The sequence below is a fragment of the Prionailurus viverrinus genome, chromosome A3, assembly GCF_022837055.1.
Source record: "Prionailurus viverrinus isolate Anna chromosome A3, UM_Priviv_1.0, whole genome shotgun sequence".
Classification (NCBI taxonomy): Eukaryota; Metazoa; Chordata; class Mammalia; order Carnivora; family Felidae; genus Prionailurus; species Prionailurus viverrinus.
Genome location: NC_062563.1, coordinates 26,651,580 through 26,678,619, shown reverse-complemented (window position 1 = coordinate 26,678,619; position 27,040 = coordinate 26,651,580). Strand labels below are relative to the sequence as shown.

At 47.4% G+C, this 27,040-nt stretch overlaps 1 protein-coding gene across 1 annotated transcript; it reads left to right on the top strand.

The window, feature by feature from the left end:
- Positions 1 to 52: 52 nt before the first annotated feature.
- Positions 53 to 24,925, top strand: POFUT1 (protein O-fucosyltransferase 1). The gene is made up of 7 exons (XM_047851851.1): positions 53 to 288; positions 1,943 to 2,064; positions 6,132 to 6,314; positions 7,691 to 7,803; positions 18,549 to 18,741; positions 20,559 to 20,801; positions 23,618 to 24,925. Exons 1-7 carry the CDS (start codon positions 156 to 158, stop codon positions 23,804 to 23,806), a joined length of 1,176 nt encoding a protein of 391 aa, XP_047707807.1. The 5' UTR covers positions 53 to 155; the 3' UTR covers positions 23,807 to 24,925.
- The last annotated feature ends 2,115 nt before the right edge of the window (positions 24,926 to 27,040 follow it).

Below are 27,040 nucleotides of genomic sequence, written 5' to 3'. Positions count from 1 at the left end.
CCGCGGGCTCTCTATGGTCCCGCCCGCCCGCCGGCTAGAGAGGCCGGGGCGGTGCGCGGGCGGCGCGCGATGACCGCCGGGAGCGGGGCGGACGCTCGCGCCCCTCCTTCTGTCCCCGCCTGTGGGCTACCCCGCGCTCGGGCTCCGGAGCCGTCATGGGCGCCGCCGCGTGGGCACCGTCGCCCCTGCTGCTGCGTGTGTCTCTCCTGATTCTGATTCTGCCGCTCCCGGGGCTGCCCGCGGGCTCCTGGGACCCGGCCGGTTACCTGCTCTACTGCCCATGCATGGGTAAGGCCTCCCGAGCCCTCTGCTCAAATAGGGAAACTGAGGCCCAGAGAGGAGAAGGCCCTCTTCTGAGGCACTCAGAGATACCTTGACATGTCCAGGACAGAAACCCAGCGCAGGGCATGGCCTGCTCCTCGCCTCCCTACCCCAGTTGCAGTGGCCTTGAGGGACCTCTGTGTCCAGCCTTCCAATGTGGCAGATGAGGAAACTGAAGCCGGAAGAGGTGATGTGTCTTGTGCAAGGTCTAAGCCATCCCAGAGTTCAGTAAATGGAGTTTGCTGGGGCAGGACTTGATATGACTGACTCAACGTTGGCTCTGGACGATTTTTTCACCAACCAATAGTATTTATAGGACCCTTACTCTGTGTCCAGCCCTGTTTTCTGCTCTGCGGATACAGCAGTGATAAGCTAGAAAACGCCGTGCCCCTGTAGAACCTTCATTTTAGCGGGGGAAAGACAGACGATAAAAGATACACATAAAAAATAAGTAACTATGTGGAGTATCATAGAAGAGGATGAACACCGTGGGAAAATAAAATAGAGAAGAGCAAGGGGGAATCTAAAAGCTGGCTGAGGGGTGCAATTTAAATGGGGTGGTGGATCGTCATCGTAGAAGTCATTTCTTTTTCAGACCCTGCAGATCTTGATGATTTGGCTCTCTGCGCATCATTACCACCACTCCCTTCTCCCCAGGTCCTCCAGCTGCAGCCACTCTTTATTCCCTTTCTGTTTTTCCACACATAATCAGGTCCTGAAGCCTGTGCTATTCCCTCTGCCTGGAACACCTTCCCCTTCACTTCTGCCAGATCAACTCCTTCCCATTCTTAGGTCGCATCTTAAATGTCACCAGAAAGGGCTTCGCTGACCTCGATGCAAATAATCTCCACTTTATTGTCTATCAATCACCAAACTTTTTCTGTCTTGAAATCATCAGAATGTGTCACTGTATACTTGTTTACATGTTTAATGTCTCTATAGCTGGACTGTGATTGCCTCGAAGGCAGAGACCTTATCCTTCTTGCTCAATCCCGTATTCCAGTACCAAGCAGAGAGCCTGGCACATTGTGGCGTCTCTCTATTTGTGGAATGAATGAATGGATGTCATGCTAGGGACAAGGAAAAGAATCAGATAGGGTCCTCACCCCAGGCCCCCAAGGTATTTACAGGCTGAAGACACAGCCAGTACAAAGGCCAGGAAGTGAGAAAGGACATTTGAGGAAAAGTGAAGAACCGGAAATAACTCCAGTCTGAGGTGGGAGGCAGAGGAGGGGATTCAGGATAGCAGAGGATTGGTGAAAGGATCCCAGTGAATGAGGCACTGGAGTTGCCCCTTTCACACACAAGTGAGTGGAGATAGAGGTGGAAAGGCAATCCTGGATAAGAGAACCCCAGGAGCAAAGGCATGGGGTGAGGATGGAAAGTGTAGAGCATGTTTGGGAACACCAAGGCACCTGGAAGGTCTGAGGCAGAGGGGTAGGACCTAAGGGCCTTGATTGTCAGACCCAGGAGTCCACACCTGGATCCTATGCTGCCAGCTCCCCTGGCTCTCCTTGGTGTCCCGGTCCTCCTCACCCCTGGCTCTGCATCCTTTCTGGACCCTGCATGCCCCATGCCCTCCATGCCCCAGGCCTCACCTCAACCACCATATACCATCCAGGGCGCTTCGGGAACCAGGCCGATCACTTCTTGGGCTCCCTGGCTTTTGCAAAGCTGTTGAACCGCACCTTGGCTGTACCCCCTTGGATTGAGTACCAGCATCACAAGCCTCCCTTCACCAATGTGAGTACCTCCCACTGACCTTAGCCCTTGTCCATCTTACCCCAATCCTGCTTACCTCCTCCTGACCCCAAGTCCTTCTCTGGGCTTTACCTCCCACTCCTCTGAGCCTGCCCTGCTCCCCACCCAGAACTGTCTTCCCTGGCTACCTGGCTAACACTTATCCAGTGCCTTCGGTCTGCCAGGCACTGTCCTGAGCACTGCAGGAGGACTAGCTCTTTTCTCCCTCGTTACATGCCTATGAGGAAACAGGTTCCCAGAGGTTAGGTAACTTGCCCAAAGTCACACGGCTTATAAGTAGTGTAAGCTGGAACTCAAGCTCATGTCCGTCTGACTCCAGAGCCTGTGATAGGAACTTAAAGCTCCATTTCCACCCCTGATTGGTCCCAGCCTCTGGGCATCCCATTAGTCAAAGGGTGATGGATGCTAGTGTCAGTCTGAAGGAGAAACTGAGGCACAGGTTAGTTAATAATGTGTCCAAGGCCATAAACCCAGGCGGTCTGGCTCCAGAGCTGCCTCACCCCATCACAGTGATACTCAACAGCCTCTAATTCCTTGCTTTTTATTTGTGTCTTCCACTGATCCTATGTCTGTCTTTGTTCACACTGTGTCCCCCAGAGTCTGGCAGTAGGGATTGAATTAATCTGATGAACTGACTTTAAAAGTTTTTAATAAACTTTAAAAAACGATATTTAGTATGTACAAAACACTGTATTTCATTCTTACAGCTTTTTCTCTGCGTAGGTTTTATTTATTTTTATTTTTTTCTTCTGCATGCCTATATTTAGAGAGGTTTTTATCAGAAGTTAAAAGCCAGAGTACCTGAGATCATAGTTTGGCTTTGCCACTTACTGGCTGTGTAGACTGGACAGAGTACTTACTTGATCTCTTTGTGCTCAGTTTCCTCATCCTTAAAAGAGGCTGATAGTAATTGTGGCCACCTCCCATAATGAGTGAGTGATTGTAGCATGCCTTGAACATTGTATGCCTCTCTTAGAATCAACTAAGTTCATAGGGGCGCCTGGGTGGCTCAGTCAGTTAAGCGTCCAACTTCGGCTCAGGTCATGATCTCGCGGTTTGTGAGTTGAGCCCCACGTTGGGCTCTGCGCTGACAGCTCAAAACCTGGAGCCTGCTTCAGATTCTGTGTCTCCCTCTCTCTCTGCCCCTCCCCCGCTTGTGCTCTGTCTCTCAAAAATGAATAAATGTAAAAAAATTAAAAAAGAATCAACTAAGTTCATCAACGCAAAGTGTGTAGGACATAGGAAGTCCTCAGTAACTGGGAGCCACTGATGTGCTGATTTTTTGCACTCAGTGTTATAGTTTAGACATTGTCTGTTCATCTCACTCTGGCTTGTTTTCTTTCTCTGGCTTCGTCTTCTCAGCCAAAAATCTTTCTGAGTCTCTACTTCTTGCTTTTTTTGGGTTACTCAACCCGTCCAATTACTCTCCTCTTCCCCACTGGGGCTGTTCTCACAGAGGTCACCAGGGACCTCAGAATTGCCAAATCTAGGTGTCATTTCTCAGTCTTTCCCTCAGCTATTCTCCTGGTGACACCTGGTCCTGTGAGCCTTTCTCCTTCCTGAACGTCCCTACTCTCCTGTCTTCTAAGACACAGCCTATTCCTGCTTTAGCCCTGACCTCTCAGCATTTTCCTCTTTGTGTTGTATTGGAGGCTTTTCTCTCTCCACTCACTGTTTAAATATTAGTGTGTCTCCTCCTCCTGTTTGGGTATTAGCTCTGTGACCTCAGTTGAGTTATCTGGATTCTGTCTGCCTGGGTTTCTTCATAAGTACATTGGAGATAGTTATATTCCTACCTCTCAGAATTAGATGAGCAAGTCCATGAAATGTGATGAGCATACTAAGTCAGCACTCAATAAATATTAGTCGCTGTTATTACCATCATTTGCTTTGTTGTAAATTTCTGTTAAATCTTGTGGCTTTCACTGTTTTCCACGTACCTCCCAACTTACCTGAGGCCCAGATCCTCCTCTGATCACAAGCCTGTGTTTCTAATTCCTAAGCCCTTGAGTCTATTTGGATGTCCCACAGATACCTCAAATTCACAAAGCCAGAACTGAACTTGGCATCTTTCCCTCACAAACCTGTGTCACCTTCTATATTCCCAGCCTTAGTTTATGTTACCTCCATTCACCTGGATACCATGTCAGGAATCTAGAAGTCATCCTGAATACCTCCTTTTACCCGCTACTTCATCTTCCTTTACCTCTCCTAACCTGTCCATGTCTTCCATCTTCACCTGGACTTATGCTCAAAAATATATGTTGAATGAGTACTTGAACAAATAAAGGGATCGTTGCAGTAGCCTCCTGATTCCTCTTCCTGCTCTAATCTTACCATCTATATGTTCTCTCCTCTGCCACTAGAGTGATCTAAGAGGCAAATCTCCTATTATTTCTGTTTAAAATCCTTCAGCAAGACCTAGTTGCTAATGGTTAAGTGCCCCAAAGTCTGTTGGAATGCCAATGGCTTGTGAAGGAAGGGTGCAGTGGTTAAATCAGCTTGGGAAATTATATTCTCAATACCCCAGCCTCCCAAACTGGAGATTCAAACTACGTATTACCATACTGCAAAGTCCTGTAGTAAAGAAATCAGCTCAACACAGTGTTTCCCAGGTCTGTATAACTCTGGAGCCTTTTGATTGCAGAACTCTTTATTCTCCTGAACTAGTGGAACATGCTTGGGAACCCTGAGCTATAGGATAAAGTCTACATCTTTATTCCATGGTGTTCTAAAAAACTTTTTTAAATCCAGAAAAATACAGAGATTAATACAGTCACCATCCATGTACTTACCACTAGAAGTGATCGTTGTTAACATTTTCTTCTTTGCTTCATCTTTCTTTTTTTTTTTTTTTTAATAAAAGAAATAAAATATTATTACAGATGAAGTTGTTAAAAGATAAAGCCTCACATGGCTCCGGAGGCTAGTCCCGCTCCCCTCCCAGTCCCAGAGGCAACCACTGTCATGGATATAGTGTCTTCAGTGTGACTCCTTCCAAGGTCTTTCTTGTACTTCTGCTGCGGCACTGAGCATCCTTGCACCCATCTCCTGATGCAAAGTGGGAGAGCTTCTCTAGGGAAAATACATAGAGGTGCAAGGAGCATTTTAAATTCTAGTAGATGCTGCAAAATTGCATTCTAAAGTGGTTGTTCCAAAACGTATACTTTGACTACCAGCCAGGTACAGCAGTCCCTGTTTCCCCACATCCTTTCCAAAAACTAAAGTTAAGTTTTTAGGTCCTGGGTGGCTCAGTCAGTTGAGCGTCTGACTATTGATTTTGGTTCAGGTTTCACGGTTCAGAATATTGAGCCCCATGTTGGGCTCTGAGCTGATAACATGGAGCCTGCTGGGAATTCTCTTTCTCTCAAATAAATAAACGTGAAAAAAAAATTTTAATAAAGCTTTTTAAAAATGTTTATTTATTTATTTTTGAGAGAGAGAGAGCACAAGCTGGGGAGGGGCAGAGAAAGAGGGAGACACAGAATCCAAAGCAGGCTCTAGGCTCTGAGCAAATTACTGTATTTGCCCAGAGCCCCACACGGGGCTCAAACTCACAAACCGTGAGACCTGAGCTGGAGTCAGATGGTTAACCAACTTAGCCACTCAGGAGCCCCTAAAGTTAAGCTTTTAAATCTTTGCTGGTCTAATGAGTGAGAAGTGGTCTTGTAATTGCAATTTGTTTTTTTCTAATTACTAGTGAGTTTGTATATCTTTTGAGTGTATTGGCTATTTGGGTTTTCTTTGCTGTGTAAGTTGTTCACTCCTCTCCTTTGCTCACATTTTCTCTTACAGCCTATGTCTTTTTTCATCTAGATCAGCAAGCATTTTTGAACACAAGGGGTGTTACTATTTCTTTGTTAGTTTGCAGATAAATTCTCCCAGCCTGTTTCCGTTCTAAGTTTGGTGTCCTTTCCTAAAAGTTTTTCATTGGCTCACAGTCTGAGTTATCTGGGTCTTGGATGCATGCTTTTATTAAATGTCTTTAAAAGAGCCACTAGGATACTGAAGAGGGACCTCTGCCTCTCCTTTTCCACCTTTTCCTGTAGCTCCATGTGTCTTACCAGAAGTACTTCAAGCTGGAGCCCCTCCAGGCCTACCATCGGGTCATCAGCCTGGAGGACTTTATGGAGAAGCTGGCACCCACTCATTGGCCCCCTGAGAGGCGAGTGGCATACTGCTTTGAGGTGGCAGCCCAGCGAAGCCCTGATAAGAAGACGTGCCCCATGAAGGTGGGTCTGGGGGACCCTTTATGCCTGTTCCACGTCCTCTAGGCCCCTGAGACGCTGTGATGGCAATATGTGGGGGATGGCACTAGAAGGGCTTAGAGTAGAAAGATGGAGATTTAAGTCCCATTTGTGACATTTGTCAGCAGTGTCACTTTGGGCAGAGTTCCTTGATTCCCTTGAGACTTTATTTTACCAGCGAAATAAAGACACCAATCCCTGCTCTGTCTCACTCATAAATGTCATGAGGGTCAGGTGTAAGAGTGCTTGTAAACTGTGAAGTGCCACATCAGTAATAATACCTAATACCCATATGGCACTTACTACGTGCCAGGTACCATGCTTAGAGCTTTACACATGTTAACCCAGTTACTCCTCAAACTGCTCCACTAGGGAAGTACGATTAATATCCCCATTTTATAGACAGGACATGAGTGTAACACAAAGAGGTTTGGTATTTTCCCCAGGGTTACATTAGCAAACAAGTGGTGGAGCTGGGATTCAGCCCCAGGTGATTTGGCTCCATTGTCCACCCTCTTAACTTGTATACTTTCCTGCCTTTCAGTGGGTAAATAAGAAGCTGTCATATTTTATCAGGAGAAATTTATAATTTTCTGGCACTTTGGGAATAAGACAATCCCCAGTATGTCTGTAGGTGCTTATGCTAAAGTCTGGGGAGGGTGGTTGGAGGAGCCACAAAACTTGAGAAAGGAAGACTTGGCTTACAGCCCCAGCACTGGCCTCACCTTGGACAAGTGTTTTACCCTGTCTGGACCCTGGTTTCCATCTTGAAAATACAGGCATTGAGGGGCACCCAGGTGGCTCAGTCAGTTGAGCTTGATTTCAGCTCAGGACGTGATCTCACACATGGTTCATGAGAGTGAGCCCCATATCTGGCTGTGCTCTGACAGCCTGGAGGCCGCTTGGGATTCTCTCTCCCTTTCTTTCTGCGCCACTTTCTCTCTTCCTCTCTCTTAAAATAAATTTAAAAAGCATTTAAAAGAAAAGAAGAAGGGCGTTGTATTAGCTGGTCTTAAAAGTCTCTGGAAGCTCTAGTCCAAGATCCAAGGCCCAAATCCAAGGTTCACTCCCTCCCCACTTACCCCACCAATGCTGCAGCTTCAGTGGGATATGGCATGTAAAGGAGGAAAGACTCCTTTAGACACTGGTGAACATTTCCTGCTGAAAACCAGGTTGGAGGCCCAGCTGCTCTCCTCAGGTCTCCAGCCCAGGCTTTACAAAGTGGCATTCCTATTGGGCCATCCCATGAGGTGTTTCAACCTGTGTCTAGTCCACCAGAGTTCCCCCACCCACAATTCCTTGGCCCCATCCCCAAAGGGCTTTCCCTCCTCAGTAAGCCTTTGATCACTCTCTTTCTGCAGGAAGGAAATCCCTTTGGTCCATTTTGGGATCAGTTTCATGTGAGTTTCAACAAGTCCGAGCTTTTTGCAGGCATTTCCTTCAGCGCCTCCTACAAAGACCAGTGGATCCAGAGGTACTTGGAGGGGGCAGTGTTGCTGGGTTTAAGGGAGGGGCCTGGGGCCCATGAGCATTCAGCACCTTCCTGACCCTCTTCCCCTCCACCACACCCTGATGTATGAGACCAAAGGTGCAGCCGTTCTATCTGTTGAACTTGGGATCCTGTGTGATCTGTTCCCATCTCAACGCCTGACACGGTGGGACGTTGACCTGCCACAAGGTTGAGCAAGAGTTTATCGGCCGATAAAGGATGTCATAAAAAGATTATTGTGCAGTCACATGGGTCCCGATTTCCTCCTCTAGGCGTGAGAATCATTCCCCTCTTAACCTTCCTCCTCACAAGGTGAAAATTGGAAGCAGTGTCTAGAGAAAAGCAGCTTCAGGTGCAGACTGAGAGATGATGTCATCCAGATAATAATTGGATGTGCTTTATTAATTGTGCTACGGTAGGCCCTATTAAAAAAAAAATAGGTTAGCAGGGCACAGGCACAGGCTGTGAAATATTTATAGAGCGTCTGTCATGTATGAGACATAGTGCTCAAAAGCCAGAGGTGATATATAAAAATGAAGAAGACCCAGCCTCAGCCCTCAGGGAGCCACAGGCTGGTTACAATGATGATAACTATCAGAGTGCGCTTGCCTTGATGCTAGAGTATGGCAGGAATGAACGTGGGCTTGAAAGTCAGACAGGTTGGGAGCTGTGAGGGACATATGAATTCACACAGGGTCACAGCACTTGGCATTCAGTAGACCAAGGACAGACTGATGTAGAGAAAGGAGTCACGCTCATGATAAGTCAGACCTGGGCTCTGATTCACCCCTGCCTCTTTCTCAGGCGACCCTGAGCAGCCTCTCCAGCTGTCTGGCCTGAATGGAAGGAGCACTATGGTATCTGCTTCCTAGAGCTTAGAGCGCATGGCACATAGTAGGGGGCCAACCAATGTTAGCTGTTACTGTTGTTATTCACATGCTTTATTTCATACAAGCCTTTGAGAAACTTCATGAGGTGGGTATTATGATCAATTTCCATTTGGCAGGTAAGGAAACAGCTCAGTGAGGTAAAATAACTTGCCCAGGGTAACTGAGCTGGTGAGAGGGCAGCTGCAGTCCAAATGTAACTCTTTAATAGATGAGAAAGCTACTGTTTATTTAGTGCCTGCTGTGTACCGAACACTGTTCCAAGTTTTCCTTTCACTACCTAAGTCTTCTAAGGTTACTTACTCGATACTTCCACAAGTCTGTATGACAGGCATTATTGTCTTCTGTGCTTTACACTTAAGGAGATTGAAGCAGAGAGGAGTGGAATCATGTGTCCGAGGTCACACAGCTTGAAGTGGCAAAGCTAGGATTTGAACCCAGGCAGTCTAATTCCAGAGCACCCATTCTTAATCACTATGGAGAAAACAGCTGTGCCTGGAACAGGTGGCAATTCCCATTTGGGACTTCCGAGCTAATTAAGGAGCTACTGAGGACACTTGGTCATGGCAGGTTCCACTCCTCCCTCATGGTTGGTCTAGGACATTCCCATTTGATCACCTACTTGGTTCTTCCTATTCAGTTCTGAGTGACCTGGAGCTATTGCCAAAAGGTAGATCTGCCCTCCAAGGGTGGAGATTTTTCTCCTATTGACAAAGTGCCAGGAAAAAAGTATATGACACCAGCTCCAAAAGTAGTTCCAAAGCAAATTCCAGAAAACCAGAAATATCACACAAGCCTGGTTGGAAGAGAAGGTACAGTGCTGCATGGATGCATCAGTCAGGGAATGTTGCTAAAACACTTGCTCAGTGCCTCACCATCTTGTTTGAGTTCACTGAGTTGTAGGAATTGCATGATGGCTTGGGAAAGCTTGGGCTTTACAGCCAGATTTCCCTCCCCTCCCCTCCCCCCCCCCCCCCCTTATTTAAGAAGCACCTGCTGGGTGCCAAGTACTGGTCTGGACACTGGGGATACTGGCAAGAATAAGACAGATAAGGTCCCTGCCCTGATGGAGCTGAGTCTAATGGGAGAGACAGTGAATAAGCGTTTACAGAAGATAATTCCAGAAGACAAAGTACTATGAAAGACACACACAGATGTTGTGTGTGAGACCTTGTCTCAGTCAGCTCAGGCTGCTATAACAAAATAGCACAGACTAGGGGTTTATTTTATTTTATTTAAAAAAAATTTTTTTTTTCAACGTTTATTTATTTTTGGGACAGAGAGAGACAGAGCATGAACGGGGGAGGGGCAGAGAGAGAGGGAGACACAGAATCGGAAACAGGCTCCAGGCTCTGAGCCATCAGCCCAGAGCCTGACGCGGGGCTCGAACTTACGGACCGCGAGATCGTGACCTGGCTGAAGTCGGACGCTTAACCGACTGCGCCACCCAGGCGCCCCCAGACTAGGGGTGTAAACAGCAGGTGTTTATTTCTCGTGGTTCTGGAGGCTGGGAAGTCTGAGACAGGATGCCAGTATTGGGTTCTTGCATTGGGTTCTGGTGATCTCCCTGGCTTACTGCCTTTCTGCTGTGTCCTCACATGTTAGAGTGAGAACAGGCTCACTTATAAGGCGCTAATCTCATTATGGGGGCTCTACCCTTATGACCTCAACTAAACTTAATTGCTTCCCAAATGCCCTACCTCCTAATATTATCACCTTGAGGGTTGGGACCTCAACAATGGATTTGGGGGGACACAAGCATTCAGTCCATGAGAGACCTGAAGAAAAAGACCCATCCGTGGAAAAAGCTGGAGAGAAAGGTAGTTCTTCATGGTGGGGACACGGAGAGCAGAGGCTCTGAGGCAGGAACAAGCTTAGTATGATCAAGGTGCAGACAGAAGACCAGTGTGGCTGGTGTGGAGTGAGCGAGGAGGAGAATGGGAGACTGTGCCGTTGTCTTTTGCTGCATAATAAACCATTCCAAAACTTAGTGGCTCAACAGCAGTGTATTATTATTTCCCAGAGTTCTGTGGGTTGACTGGGCTCAGCAAGGCAGTTCTTGTGTTCTTTGATTTTCCATGTTCTTTATAGAATCCCAACTGTACAAAGTTTCAATTCATGTTAAACATCAAATTTCTTGGTGTAAGTATCCTTTAGAATACCCACCACAGATTTGGTGGGAGATTTTAAAAAAATTTTTTAATAAAGAAGAAAATTAAATTTACTCCTAATCCACCACCCGTCAAAAAACACTCTTTGCATTTTGATGTATGTACTTCCATTCTCCAGTGCTTTTTTTAAATGTCTTTTTAATTTTTATTTTTGAGAGAGAGAGGGAGAGGGAGAGCACGTTGCATGAGCAGGGGAGGGGCAGAGAGAGAGAGGGAGACAGAGAATCCCAAGCAGGCTCCACACTGTCAGCACAGAGCTCGAACTCATGAACCAAAGATCATGACCTGAGCCAAAGTTGGATGCTTAACCGACTGAACCCCCCCAGGCACCCCTCCAGATACTTTTATACAAATCTACTTACCTATACAGATTAACTTAAAACGAAATTACTGCATATAATTTGTAATTGAGTATTGTTTATCATTTCTGAAGAGTAATTAATATCAGTATTCACTAGGTTAGTAAATATTGCTGGCAGGATTAGTTCTAAACATAAAAATGTGAGATTTCAAAAAATGGTTACCATGGTGTATATATGTGTATTTGTGCCACTGGAGTGTGTGTGTTATTTATTCATTTACCATTGTAACCACTTTTTTAAGTGTACAATTCAGTAGAATAAGCACAGTGAATTGTGTGACCACCACCACCGTCCATCTCCACAACTTTCTCATCACCCCAGATGGAACCTCTGTACCCATTAAACACTACTCCCCATTCTTCCACACCTCTGCCCATCCCTCTATTCAATTTTTGTGTCTTTGAATTTGCCTGTTCTAAGTCTCGTATAAGTGGAATTATATGATATTTGTCTTTTCATGCCTGGCTTATATCACTTGGTATAAGGTCTTCAAGTCTTGTCTGTGCTGTAGTATATATAAAAATTTTAGTCCTTTTAAGGCTAAATAGTTTATGTACAGCCCACATTTTGTTTATCCATTCATCTATTGATGGACACTTGGGTTAGCTGGGCATGTCTTGCTTTTTGGTCAGCTTTCAGCTGGGGCTGGAGTCTGAAAGCTCAGCTGGACTGCGCGTCCACAAGGGCTCGCTCATGGCTAGCAAGCAGGTAATGCTGGCTGTCACCTGGGAGCTCGACTGGGGTAGTTGATTGGTGTGAGTACACTTGACCTCTCCATGTGACTTGGACTTGTGACAGCATATCAGCCAGGTTGCTGAGGATGCATCCAAGGGAATGAGTGTTCCAAGAGGTGGGAAGTAGAAGCTGCTGGCCCCCAAAGCCTGGGCCTGGTGACCGGGACAGTGTCACTTCTGCTCCATGCTGTTGGGAGGAGACATAGAGCCCACCCAGTGAAAGGCGATTTGAAGAATTGATCTGCCACACACAAGGAGATTGGAGAAGCGGGCAGGGGTCAGACTGTGCTGGGCTTTGTAGGCCCTGCTGATGCGGTCTGATAAGAAGCCTGAGTGCTTTGTAGGGGTGAGCTGGCGAGTATACATATTTTAAACATTTTCTAAAATAGCGGACACTTGCTCGCTGTAGAAAGTTGTCCTCTGGGCCCGCGGGTATGAGTGTAGGGAGAACGGTGTTGGAAAAGGTCAGGCTCTTCCCTGGCTTACTGTATGAGTAGGCAGATTGCTTCCCTTCCCTGGCCAGTGTTCTAACTGTAAAATGAAGGAGGGGAGCAAGATCAGTGGCTTCCATACTGTTCCTCAGAATTCTTAAGAAGTGCCTGTAGTCCCACAAGGCTGGCAGTGCAGAGCCTGCTTGGATGGGCTCTGGTCCCCTCCCCCACTGCCTTTAACCAGTAATTCTCTTGTGTAACAACTGACAGTTTGGATGGCCACAGATCTAAGTGTATCAGGCATAATTTAAGCTACATGTTACAGAAAACCCCAAATAACAGCAGATTAACAAGATAGAAATGTATTCTTTCTTTTTTAATGTTTTATTTATTTTTTATTTTTTTAATGTTTATTTTTGAGAGAGAGGGAGAGGGAGAGGGCAAGCAGGGGAGGGCAAAGAGAGGGGAGGGGAACAGAGGATCCAAAGCAAGCTCTGTGCTGACAGCAGAGAGCCCAAGGTGGGACTCAAACTTACGAAGCATGAGATCATGACCTGAGCCGAAGTCGGAAGCTGAACCGACTGAGCCACCCAGGCACCCCAGAAATGTATTGTTTTCTTAAGTAAGAGAAGCACTAGGGTATGCAGCCCACGGCTGGAAGGCAGCTCCCGTCTCTCTGCCCAGCCGGCCCAGTACTGACTTTTATCCTCAGTGTCCCCTCACAGGGCTGTGGAAGCTCCAGCCATTACATCCTTGCCACAGGCAGCTGGAAGGAAAAAAGGGCAGAAGGGGGCCACAGCCTCACCTTTTTAAGGAACCTTTCTAGAAGTCCTATACAACCCTTCTTGAATCTCATTGGCTAGTTCTTAGACACATGGCCTATACCTAGCTGCAAGAAGGACAGAAATCTTATTTGGGGCTCCCATATGTCCAGCTAAAAATCGGGTTCTAGGAGAAGGGATAAGAGGTATTTCTTCCCCACTAGGTGATTTCTGAGAATCCTTCTAGCTCTGCTCCTTCTGAGTCTGAATCCCCTGGTGGAGGTTTAATTCAACAGACATTTATTGCACGTCTGCTGTTGGAAGACTGTGGACCATCATGCTGAACCATTCTCATGGCATGAAGGTAACCAGTATTTGGAGCTCTTAGGAAATTCTATCACCATCACCACCATCGTCGGTATATTGCGTGAAACCCACTGCAACTTTTTAGAAATTCGACTTTATGTTTTAGAGATTTGGCCACATTGATTGTGTTAGCTTCTCTTGAAATTTTCCATTTTGCACGAATAAACACAACAGCTGTGGTGGGCACGCCCCTTTCTTCACACCCAACGCAAACACCTCCCAGCTCTCCAAGACCAGTCACCACTCCCAAGCCACAGCTCCTACAGGAGGGCTCCCTGTCCCACTTCTCCTCTGCTGCCTTCTGCACACTGATGTGCTCAACAGCCGTCTTCCCTGCTCTCACGTCAGCCCTTATTCTTCCAGGCTGCAGCCTTCCTGAGAGGCCCTAAAGAGGTGACATGTAATTGGCAGGTCGGAGACTCGAAGGATGAGGAGCCAGCCAGGCAAAGAGCGGGAGAGAAAGATAGTCCTTCAAGATAGGAACATTAAGAGCAAGGCCCTGCCTTGTGCAGGGCATCCCTGCATCCTCTGTACTCAGCATGGTGTTCATCCACTGTCCCACAGATGTAATCTGGGCACATAAGTGGATGCTGTGCATACAGAAACCCTGGCTTGGTGGGGGAATCTCAGTAGAGTAGGGTCGGGGGTAGGGGTGGGGAGAAGAACCCCAGACGTTTACTGCACCCAGCAACAAGAGCATATGCCTTGTTCAGCTGGACAGTGACCAGGCTAAGGGCCTGATCTAGGGCACTCAGGCATATGGAGCTAGTCAATCTTTCTTTCCAAACAAGATCCCTAACGTTCCCTTGCTTTCCAAACAACACTTTCCTCTCTCATTGGGAGTAAATAAACACATCATTCTCAGCTTCTTGGTGCTTTGACTGCTCAGAGCTGATGTCCCAGTGGTGCAACCATGTGCCAGTCCAGTTCTAAGGAGAGGGGAGGGACATTCCAAATCTAGAAATCACGAAGGGTCAACTGCAGGTTCTCTCCAAGAGGGCAGAGTGAGCACAGATCCTGATTTATCCTAGTGTTCTAGCCTCCCTGGGAGATCACAAACTCTGGCTTTCCTTTTAAAATCTTTTGAGGTGACATCTAAAAGGAGTTTGGCTGAGGGCCTGGCAGTAGTAGGTGTTCAGCTCATACTCACTTCTTTTTCCTCTGACCCCTGACAGCCTGGCCTGGTCTTTCTGGTAAGACCCTTGAATTCTTCCCATCCACTCATTCATTCATTCTAAAGGTACTGATTGTACCCCCTGTGTTAGGGGTTGGTGATCAGAAACAAGACCCAGACCTGGCCTTTGAGGGGCTCGTTGATGGCACTGGGGGGCTGAGAGAGAGGTGCATAGTTAACACAGGTTCTGGGGACACCTTGGTGGCTCATTCGGTTAAGCATCTGGCTCTTGTTTTTGACTCAGGTCATGATCTCACAGTTTGTGAGTCAAACCCCGCGTCAGGCTCCATGCTGACAACTTATCATGTGCTTGGGATTCTCTCTCTCCCTCTCTCTTTGCCCCTCCCCAGCTCGCTCGCTCTCTCTCTCTTTCTCTCTCTCTCTCTCAAAATAAATAAACTTAAAAAAAAAAAAAAAAAGGACAAGCCCTACATCAAGGCATCAGCGCAGAGCCCACTTCAGATCCTCTGACCCCCTCTCTTTCTGTCCCTCCCCCACTCACACACACTTGCTCTCTGTCTCTCTCTCTCTCTCTGTCTGTCTCTCTTTCCCTCAAAAATAAACACACACACACACACACACACACACACACACACACACACACACACACAAAACCCACACAGGTTCTGGAGCAGACTGCCCAGACTCAAATCCTAGCTTCACCAGTTCCTAGCTGTGTGACCATGGGCCTGTTACTTAACCTTTCTGTGCCTCGATTTCCTCATCTGTAAAAAGAATAACGATAGTGCTTACTTCACAGGGCTCTTGTGAGAATCAAATGAGTTCATACATGTAAAACAATTAGAACATTGCCTGTTGCATAATAAGGCTCGATAAATGATTCACATGCACATATGTATAAAATTATTATAACAAAGAGCCAGGATGTCAGCAAACACTTGATTGTTGCTTCCTTGGCATAGGCCCTGGACCAGAGTGTGTGGGACTCACGGTGAGCATGACTGCCCAGACTCCTACCCTCGTGGGCTGACGTGAGAGCAGGGAAGATGGCTGTCGAGCACATCAGTGTGCAGAAGGCAGCAGAGCAGTGGGACAGGGAGCCCTCCTGTAGGAGCTGAGGCTTGGGAGTGGCGACTGGTCTTGGAGGGTTGGGAGGTGGTTGCAGAACGAGGTGTTTGGGTTGGGTGTGAAGAAAGGGGCGTGCCCACCACAGCTTTTGTGTTTATTCGTGCAAAATGGAAAATTTCAAGAGAAGCTAACATGATCAACGTGGCCAAATCTCTAAAACATAAAGTCGAATTTCTAAAAAGTTGTGGTGGGTTTCGCGCAATATGACAATAATGATGGCAATAGAATTTCCTAAGAGCTCTCTATATGCCGAGTATTGTTCTAAATGCTTTGCTTATATTAATCCATTTAATCTGCTCAAGAGCACTGTGACTTAGGAGCTATTATTAACCCTATTATACAGATAAGGGAACTGATGTACAGAATGGTTAAGTCACTTGTCTAAGTTAATAGGTGGCATAGTCAACATTAGAACAAGGCTGTCTGGCTCGGCAGCCTGTGCCCTTACGATTACACTGTGTAAAAAGCACACAAAATGATACCTTTTTGTACAAATAGTAAAAGTGTAGTCATGCACAAAACCACAATATCTTCTGGGAAGAGGAAGTAAAGGAGGGAAAGAGATGACAGGATAGACCTTTTATTTTGGTCTTTCTTTTTAAAAAAAAAAAACCTGAAACAGAGCAAAGTATTAACATCTGCTAATTTGGGTGGTGGGTATGTGGGTTGTAAAATTATTCTCTGTATTTTCCTGTATGCTTTGAGATACCTAATTTTTCATTGAGATTTTTATGGAGGTAATTATAGAGTCACACATCGTAAGAAATAATACAAAGACAAGAAAACAACAACAAAAAGAAAGACCGTGAAGAGGTCCCAGATCCCGTCCACCCAGTTTCCCCCAAAGCTGGCGTTTTGCAAAACTGTAGTGTAGTGTCACAGCCAGGATGATGACATTGACACAGCCCACTCACTGTATCCGGATTTTCCTAGTTTTACTTGTACTCGCTTCTCTATGTTCATGTTTGTAGGTTTGTGCGTATGTTTAGGTCTATTCAATTTTACACAAATTTTACACAAATTTTACACATAGGTAGGTTTGTGTGTCTACCATCACAGAACACCTGAACGATTCTAACTTCCCAAGGATTCTCTGTGGTCAGTTTATAACTGCATCCATGTCCCTAAACACGCACGCACGCACGCATGCATGCCCACATGTGCACGCACACCCTAGCCCCTAGCAACCACTAATCTCTTCTCCACTTCTGTTCTCTATTTTGTCATTTCAAAAATGTTATGTAAATGCAGTCACACAGTATGTAAGATTGAGGGCTTGGCTTTTCTCACGCTGCCTAATTGCCTTGAGATCCATCCCAAATTGTTGCCTGTCTCAGTGGTTTGTTCCTTGATATCTCCGGTTCGTATCTCATGGTGGGATATCCCACAGTTTATTTAACCTTTCACTTGTTGGATGTTCGAGTTGTTTCCAGTTTGGGGCTAATAGGAGTAAAGCTGCTGTGAACATTCATGTACTGGTCCGTGTGTGAATATAGGTTTTCATTTCTTCGGGATAAATGCCCAAGAGTACGATTGCTGGGGGATATGGTAATTCATGTCTGTTTGTCTGTCTGTTTATTTGTTTAATGTTTATTTATTTTTGAGACAGAAACAGAACATGAGTGGGGGAGGGGCAGAGACAGAGGGCGACCCAGAATGCGAAGCAGACTCCAGGCTCCGAGCTGTCAGCACAGAGCCCGACGCGGGGCCCGAACCCACAAACCGTGAGATCATGACCTGAGCCGAAGTCGGACGCTCAACCAACTGAGCCACCCAGGCACCCCGCACGTCTGGTTTTATAAGAAACTGCCAGACTGTTTTCCAGAGTGGCTGTGCCTATTTCATAGTTTTAAGAAAAGGTTTTTGGCTGACAGAGGAAAGGCAGTCCAGGTCAAGGCAAGAAACATACAGAGATCTGGAGCCGGAAAGTGCATTCAGGCTTGTGGAACCAGCAGGATGTGTCGTGTTGCTAGGACAGACTCTGGGGTTAGCTGAAGAGGGAAAACAGGTTTGCTCCTCATTCAGTCAACAAACACTTACTGGGCTCTTCCATGTGCCAGACACTGTCCAGCACACAGAAGCACCGCCTTCAGAAGCCTGTGTCTAGCAGAGAAGACAAGGTGAAATAATTACAAGGTCCATAGTTGACAAGGGTGAAGGAGAACCTTCGGGAGGGTGTGACGAGGGCATCTGCAGACATCAGGTGCTTTCCGTGAAGGTAGGGACGTGCCTGTCTCGTTCTCCCCCTGGGCCCCAGCACATAGTAGGCAGTCAGCAAATATGTGTGAAATGTTGAGCGGATGCTCTCACGCAGTGTACCCACTCCCTGTGAGCATGTTCTGTCCACGGCCCTCTGTAAGCAGCTGTGTGTCCCAGTCCCGCCATGTGGGTAAAAGGGCAGAGGCGAGGCCCAGACACCCCACCCCACAGTGAATTACCACACCACAGATTGGAAGCCAGCGTGACATACAAAAGGTTGGAATGCTCTACTGTAAATTTTTAATTGTTAAACAAGCAAAGAGGGTTGTAAATTCCGTGCGACGGGACAGTATTACATATTGTGCCTGTTGTCGCCGCCACGGTTTCTTATCAGCCCGTTGGGGTTTCACAGCCTCTCGTGCTTCTTGCATGTTAGAGGGGCCCCTCCTCAGGGTCTCTGGGGCATGGTGCGACACCATCCTCTTTCCTGTGGGGGTGGCGGCCAGCTCTCTGTGCGTCCTCCATCTGACTTCCCCTCATTCCGTCTCATGTCTAGATTTTCTCCAAAGGAACATCCAGTGCTCGCCCTCCCGGGGGCGCCGGCCCAGTTCCCCGTCCTGGAGGAGCATAGGCCACTCCAAAAGTACATGGTATGGTCGGACGAGATGGTGAAGACGGCAGAGGCCCACATCCGCGCCCATCTCATCCGGCCCTACGTGGGCATTCACCTGCGCATTGGCTCTGACTGGGTAATTTCTCCCTTCCTCCCATGGCTGGCTTGACGTGTCCCTGACTAGGGCCCGTGCCTGTGGGCGTTGAACACTGAACCCACTGCACCAAGTGCCAGGCAGGGCAAAGAGGTCTCATTCAGCCAAGTCTGGTACTGTATTCCATGATCCTGCCATAGGCACATCAGAAATGTGGCTCCAGAGTGCTTACTTGCCAACCCTCATTTTGACAATTGCCATTTTTGTCCGTCCTTTGCAGATGGAAAAAGAAACATCAAGGTAGACTCCAAGTCAGGCAGTAAGCCAGAGAGAGACCCGCAGCTCAGAGTCCTCTGGTCCAGCTCAGCGTTTAGCCAGTAGACTCTGTTGAAAAACAAGCTCTGGAGATTGGGTGGGGCCCCCAAGAAATGAAGATGTCATTCTCCAAATTCGGAGCCTGCTTAAATATGCAGAAACCTCATCAGATTATCTTCTGTGTGGAAATAACAGAGCAACGTAGACAGTCTCCTTAATTTACACCAGAAGATGTATGTGTGTATGTATATTAGAAATGCTCATTGTGGAAGACTTGAAAAATACTGACGAGTATAGAAATTAGATCAAAATTCACTCAGAGTCCATTGAGGAAGTACAGGTGACCCTTGAACAACTTGGGTTTGAACTGCGCAGGGGCACTGAAATGCTGATTTTGTACAGTGCAGTGCTGTACCTGTGTTTTCCTTACGACTTTCTTGGTAACTTTTTCTTGTTTCTAGCTTCCTTTGTTATAATACAGTACGCGGTACGTATAACATACAAAATATGTGTTCATTGACTATTTATGTTATCAGTAAGGCTTTTGGTCTACAATAGGCCATTAGTAGTTATGTTTTGGGGAAGTCAAAAATTATATGCAGGTTTTTGACAAAAATTATAAGCATGGGGTCAGGGATAGTGTCCCTAACCCCTGTGTTGTTCAAGGGTCAACTGTAGTCACACGCGTATGCCCTTGACTCCCTTCCTGCCCTCCTTCCACAAAGAAAAGGAGCCAGGCTCGGAGTATCTTGGCCCAAAATATCTTGTGAATGGTTTCAGCCAAACCTTTAAGAAACAGTTTCTGTCCATATGTGCTTAGAACATAAAAAGATATAAGATGCCATTTTTTATAAAGCTAGCATAGCACTAAAGCAAACTCAGATAAGGCCAATTCAGAAGAGTAGATAGTGCCCATTGTCACAAACACAGATGCCCAAATTCTAAGTAGAATATTAGCAAGTAAACTCCAATAACATATTAAAGAGCATGTAACACAAGTAAACTTCATCCCAGGAATGTAATTCGCTGTATTAGCACCCAAAGAGGAAAAATCACATAATCATCTCAATAGAGGCCAAGAAAGTATTTGATGAAAGTCGACACTCATTCATGATTTAAAAAAAAAGAAAAGCAAGGAAAAGAAAAACTTCTTAACTAACCGGGAAAGAAGGGACCCACCTTAACTTGATAAAGGCTATCTCTCCGAAACCCACAGCAAACATGTACTTCATGGGAGCTATCAGAAGTGTTCCCACTGAAGTCAGAAATCAGATAAGGCTGCCCATTATCACCACCACGGCTCAGAATTCTACTGGAGTTCCCAGATAATATAGTAGAACTAAGAAAAAAATATTTTGTAAAAAGCCAGTACGCCCCTACACGGCAGTAACTGGGTACTGTTTTGATGCGTTTCCCTCTTCCCTCGGTGCTTTTTTAAAAAACACAATGCAGCTTCTGCACAGCCTTTCTCCACTTAGTGGCTCCTGCCCCTGGGGTCCCGGGCCGTTTGCAGCCTTTAACCCTGTCCCCCTTCAACACTGCAGAAAAACGCCTGCGCCATGCTGAAGGACGGAACCGCAGGCTCCCACTTCATGGCCTCCCCGCAGTGTGTGGGCTACAGCCGCAGCACGGCGGCCCCTCTCACCGTGACCATGTGCCTCCCTGACCTGAAGGAGATCAGACGGGCCGTGAAGCTCTGGGTGGAAGCGCTGAACGCCCGGTCGGTCTACATTGCCACGGATTCTGAGAGTTATGTGCCCGAGATCCAAGAACTCTTCAAAGGGAAGGTGTGTGTGGGCCCGGTGGGGGTGCGGCGGGAAGGGAATCAAAGAAAGCTCCAGGGTGGCCCCACGGCTCCCTCTACGTGCTTTATGTCCTTCTGACACTTAGGCATTTCCGCTCCGGTTCCTATCCTTCCTTCAAACCCTGGCCCAAACACCTTGGCCCATTCTCTCCGGTTTCCCCTGCATTCTTGTAGCTAATGTGTCCCTACTGGAGCTGTCACAGTATTTTATCACAGCTGCTCTCGAGGCACTGTCTAGTCTGTGTGAGACTAGAAACACGTCCCACTTCTTCCCAAACGTTGTGGCTTCTTGAAGGCAGGATCAGAGGCTGACTCACCATTCTGTTCCTCAGCTTGTAGAGGCCTTGCCGTCACCATTGTCTAGGTCAGTGCTTAACACAGTAGACACTCGGTGACTGTTGAATAAGGGCTTAAAGAGTGGGCCCTTGGGAGAAATCCAGTGTAACAGATTAAGAGCTGGACTCTGGAGCCAGAGAACTTGGGTGCTACTCATTGTGCAGTCTTGCACAAGTTACTTTAGTTCTCTGTACTTCTTTCGTTTTCTGTAAAATGGGACTGAGAGTAGTCCTGTTTCATAGGGTGATTGTGAAGATCAGATATGAAGAAAATAAAACCATTCCAGTGCAAAACAAGTGCTCCATAAAGTTAGCCATCACTGATAGTAGGAGTAGGTGGTTGATGAATAAAGGGAATGCTCTTTTGTACTTCGTAAATGCTTAAGGAAGTGGTGAATAGTAAATATTCAGTGTGTGACTAAAGAGTGGGATGTGCTTGGTGCTCTATCAGTGGAGGGTAGGTAAGAAATATCAATAAAGTGACTGAATTAATACCAAGCATTCAGTAAGGTTTTGTGGAATGAATGAAAGCCCTAAACACCTGCACAGACCTTAAAAGGTTTGCTTTCTAACAGTGGGAACCCTTGGCTTTATGTGAGGGGCTCCCTTCTCTCTTTTAGCCCAGACACCAGCAGGAAGCCCTGACTTGAAAAGAAGGTGCCAAGTCAGCGCATCCTGGCCTGCCTCCTTCCCACCCGCTTTTTAGAAGATTATCAGAGCTGGGAGACCTCGGGGCTCCTCCAGCTCAGCCCCTGCATGTTATAGCTGAGGAAACCAAAGTCCCAAGAAGGAATAGAATTTACCCAGGAGGTCTCAAAGCTAATGATAGTGGGTATGACACGGAGCGGGTAAGTTTCAGGGCGTGGGTGGAATTATTCGGGGGATTTTGGCCATGATTATACTAGTATTATTTCTCTGCTACCATCCAAATAGCAAGATGATGATTTTTGTTAGATCAGAAATCTCTGTGTGACAGCAAAGCACTTTCAGCCTCAGCTCTGCCCACACCCCCACTTCTGTACTAAGTTGAAGCATTTGGAGAGTCCCTGGGAGTTTTTTCGTGAGTTTTTAGAGTTGATATATTTGTTACACGTTAAGTCTCTTGCCATTTTCTATTTCCTGTTCATGTGCCACTGTTGTCGTCCTTGCCTACTCCTCAACCCCTCTGTCCATGGGGTCAGAGCCCACCCTTGCTCCTCCATTAGGCTGGGCCACTGCTGAGCTGAGGATGCTGATAAATAAGATGTAGTCTTGCCCTCCAAGACTCCCAGTCTAGACTCAGGAAAAGAGACTTTGCACAGAACTCTAATATATGCTGCAAGAGAGGTCCGGGAGCTTGAGGAGAGGCAGGGGCTCATTCATTCCTGTGTCCAGTCAACAGATATTTATTGAGACAGGCCCCAGCCAGCAGTGACAAGAAGACCACCACAGCCTGGCCCCATCAAGTGCAGGAGGCTGATCTTAATCAGAGTGAAAACTACAAGCTGAGATGTGTGCTCCAAAGTAAAGGAATGTGGTTCTGTGAGAGTATAGAGCAGAGGACCCTGGCCTAGACCAGGGTCTGCAGAGGTGAGACTGGAGCTGCAGTGAGGGTCAGGTAAGAAGCAGACAAAAAGATGAATGCCTCAAGCAGAGGGAGAGTGCATGCAAAGGTCCTGAGGCAGGAAGGGCCTGGTGGATAGTGGCTAGAGCTCAAGGGATGATGGGGGAAGGTATGAGAGGTGGAGAGGTGGCTTGGACAGGGCCTTGTAGGCCACATTCAAGATTTTTCATCTTCATCTGAAGAGAAGTAGGGCACCATTTAAGGGTGTTCAACTTGCAGTGGAGGGAGGGACTGAGAAAAAGTTGCTGCTTTTTGGTTCCAGCTGCTCTGTGGTAAACACACAGAGGCAGTGAGGGGACCCATGAGGAAGTAAGAGATTGTGGTGGCTGGGCCCCTGGAGTGATGGTCCACCAAGAGAAGGGGTCACTTTTGGGGAGTATCTCGGGGACAGATTGAACAAGACTTTGGGGCTCAGAGGCATCCAGGCAGCAGAACAGGATGGGTGGAGCCCTATGTGATCAGATCACAGTTTGATGGGGAGAGCCACACCTGCTGGCCTAGGGCTTCATGAGAATGGTGGAACTTGAGCTGAGCCTTGAACTAGAATAGGAAAAAGACACTCCAGGCAGAGGGAACCACACCAGTGAAGGAACCACACTAGAGGGTGAATGATGCTGTATTTGGAGCTGAGGCTGGCAGTGGGGGAAGGGTGTGCCATGTGGGGGTGTGCTGAGACAGCATCTGGGCAACACTGCCGGCGGAATGCCCGACCCCCTGTCTGAATCCTCTGTGCACCTCCTTTTGTGTCTGGCACTTCTGCGCAGGGGAAGAAAGCTGGGGGTATGGCTGCAGGCCTTGGCCAGACTGGCCACCTTTGCCTGCAGCCACCCTGGTGAAAACGTTTTGCCCTCCCTCCTCCAGGTGAAGGTGGTGAGCCTGAAGCCCGAAGTGGCCCAGATCGACCTGTACATCCTTGGCCAAGCCGACCACTTTATTGGCAACTGTGTCTCCTCCTTCACCGCCTTCGTGAAGCGGGAACGGGACCTCCAAGGGAAGCTGTCCTCTTTCTTTGGCATGGACAAGCCCCCTCAGCTGCGGGATGAGTTCTGATCCTGGCTGGAGCATGTCACCAGTCTAAGCTGGTCACACTTGCCAGGCCTGACAGCCAGCAGTGCTCCCAGGACCGATTCCCAAGGATGCAAGCTCTTCCCCCTCGCCAGAGACAGGAAAGCACCAGGGACTTCTGGAGGAGGAGGACTCCATCTCCCGGGGCACAGGGCTTTCAGGCTCCCGAGCCAGAGCGTCTCTAGTCCCTGTGTGCCTCTGCTGTTTCTCCTGGGGATTTCTCACACTGGCAAAGCAGTCTGACCTCCATCTTTTGGTCTGCCCTGCTCTGAGCAGCCTAGGGGGGTGAACTCTTCTCAGTGATTTTTTTATATAAAGAGAGACAGAGGTTCTTATAGTTTTGATATGAGGTCATGACTACCCTAGAACTCTCCCTCATTTTTAAAAATCAGTGAAGTTCATTACTGTAGGTATCTAAAGTGACCTTGAATGAGGATGAGGCCAGGGGTGGAGCGGTTGTATTGACCCCTTTTCCAGCTGACCCCCAAAGTAGCCCTTAGACTGGGTCAGAGCCAACCCCACTGCCTGGCCAAAGCCATCATCTACCCCTCTTCCGAGCCCATTTCCATGCTCATTGGGGCATGAGCACTTGTCTCATTGTAAACACTATGCAAGTAGAAGTTAGGAATCATGATGCTGTGCACTGCTCTGCTGCAGACACGGAGTGCTGCCCACACAGCACGTTCCAAGTAAGGAGCACCTGCCATCAAACGAGACCATCATGGTATTGCTCTCAGAGTCTCCTGGTGCTTGGTGACCTGCCACAAACCTGGCTCCATCGAGATCTTGGAGCGTATCACCAGGGACCAGCAGTGGATGGCCTGGCGGCATCCTTCTGAAGGCTGCCCTCTCCTCCTTTATCTGTGTCCTAAGGGACCTGGTTGTAGAATTTTGCCATTAAGTTGCTGTCCAAAACCTGTCCCCGCAGCCTCCTGCCTGTGGCTGGAGCTCTGAGGCCATATTCTCACAAGGGAGCTTTTGCTAAGCCTCTGACCAGGTAGGAGATACCCCTGACCCAGAAGCCATCAGATTCCCAATCTGCCCTTTCCTGTCCGATAAAATCTCTGCCAACCCCATGAGGCTTAAAGTATTACATTGTGCGGTTTTTTTTGTTTTTGTTGTTATTGTTGTTTGTGGGGTTTTTTTGTTGTTTTTTGTTTTTTGGGTTTTTTTTTTTTTGACTTTCAGATGCTACAGTTGTGATAATCCATGACTCCTAAGATTCTGTGATGTTTTGGCCTTGTGGTTCTAAAATTCATGGCTAACACCTGCTGGTGTCTTCCCTGCCATGTGCCTTCCCTTGGCCTTCAATCCTGGGAAGGTGGAGGAGAGTCTAATGAGAGCCAAGCCCAGAGCTCCATGCAGGGCTTCTCCCTTAAGTTACCTTTGGGAAGAAACATTGTCTTTGTCAAGGCCAGAGGTTGCAGAGCAATAAGGATTTCAAACACCAAAGGTGGCCTTTGCTGCTTGGAGCTGCTGCCCGACTTGAAGCAGAGAAACTAGAGAAAGGGCTTGGGAAATGTGAGATGTTCTAAATCCTGGGTGGACCCTGAGAGATGGCTTGTCTGTTCAGACTTGTTCACAAGCTTCACTCACGGGTGCAGGGGCCTGTGCACGCCTGCCTCTGTGGGGTCGCTGGGGAGGGGCGGCTCACTTCTGGTTTTGTGTGCTGAATTTGTTCGCTGTTCACAACCTCACACTAGGCACACGCTTTATTTATTTATTTTTTATTTTTTTTTATTTTTTTTTTTTAATTTTTTTTTTTCAACGTTTATTTATTTTTGGGACAGAGAGAGACAGAGCATGAACGGGGGAGGGGCAGAGAGAGAGGGAGACACAGAATCGGAAACAGGCTCCAGCCTCTGAGCCATCATCCCAGAGCCTGACGCGGGGCTTGAACTCACGGACCGTGAGATCATGACCTGGCTGAAGTCGGACGCCCAACCGACTGCACCACCCAGGTGCCCCTAGGCACACGCTTTAGAGTCTGGGGCTCTGATGGGCCATCCAGATCACTTTGATTAGCGTTGGCAGTGGTAACAACTCGTGTTTCTGGCGAGAAGATGCCAGCGTTGTAGTCAGATTCAGTTGTGTTCCACAGGCAGGCACTCTATTCCTCTTTGACCCAGTTGCCTCACCTATAAAAATGGTGATAAAAACCGACGGGGTTGTTGAAAACCTCAAATCAGATAAAGCATGTATAAGAGGACGTTATAACTAGAAAGAACCAAAGGCACATATATGGCTGCTGATTAATTTGATGGCCTGTTGTCGCACACCTACTCTGTGCCAACACTGTGCTTGTCAAGTGCTTTATGGGAATTTAGCCCCCACTCCAGCCCTGGGCATAGGAACTGTTAATATCCTTCTCTTGCTGCACAGGGAAAAACTAACACTCGAAAAAATTCTCATAATTTTCTCGAGGCCACATAGCTGGTGGTGTTAAGCCAGGATCTGACCTCCCAAAGCAATTACCATTAGCCCCCCCCCCCTTACTGCCTCCAGTTCACAGGATGTACTTTATGCAGTGGGGCGGGGGGAGCGGGGTTCAGATGGGAGAATGATCAGCCACTTTAGTTCCCACTGGGCTCCTGCTATGGGTCTGTTACTGCCAGGAGGTTTTGGGGAAGGAGAAATCACCCAAAAACAAAGCCCACACGAGGCTTGTAGTTATTTCGGTATTTATTCCCACATTCTTTCATTCGAGTCACCAACTATGTGCCAGGCTGTGTGTTAGGTACTAGAGATTCAGCAGAGAATCAGACATAAAGTCTGTTCTTAAGGGATTTGCATTGTAGTAAGTACACGACCCAATGAAGACATGTACTGGGGGAGGTACTGACCAACTGCTATGAAGAAAAATAAAGGGTCTGGGGTGTTCGCAGTGCTGTTCTGGATGAGGAGTTCAGGTAAAGCCTCTCCCAAGAGCTGCCAGAAAGAAGGAAGGGGCCACTCATTCAGATATCTGGAGGCAGCACATTCCAGGCAAAGGAAACAGCAGGTGCAAAGGTCCTGAAGCTGGAATGACTGAGTGAAGAGTGGCAAGGAGCTTGCATGTTTGGAATGGCAGGACTGAGGCAGGGAACAGAGCAGTAGATCAGAGCAGGCAAGATCCTATATCCTGGAAGCCAGTGGTAAAGTCCAAACTTTTATTTGGAGAGATGGGGAGCTTTTGCAGGGTTCTGAACAGAGAAGGATCAAGATCTGCTTATAGTTTGA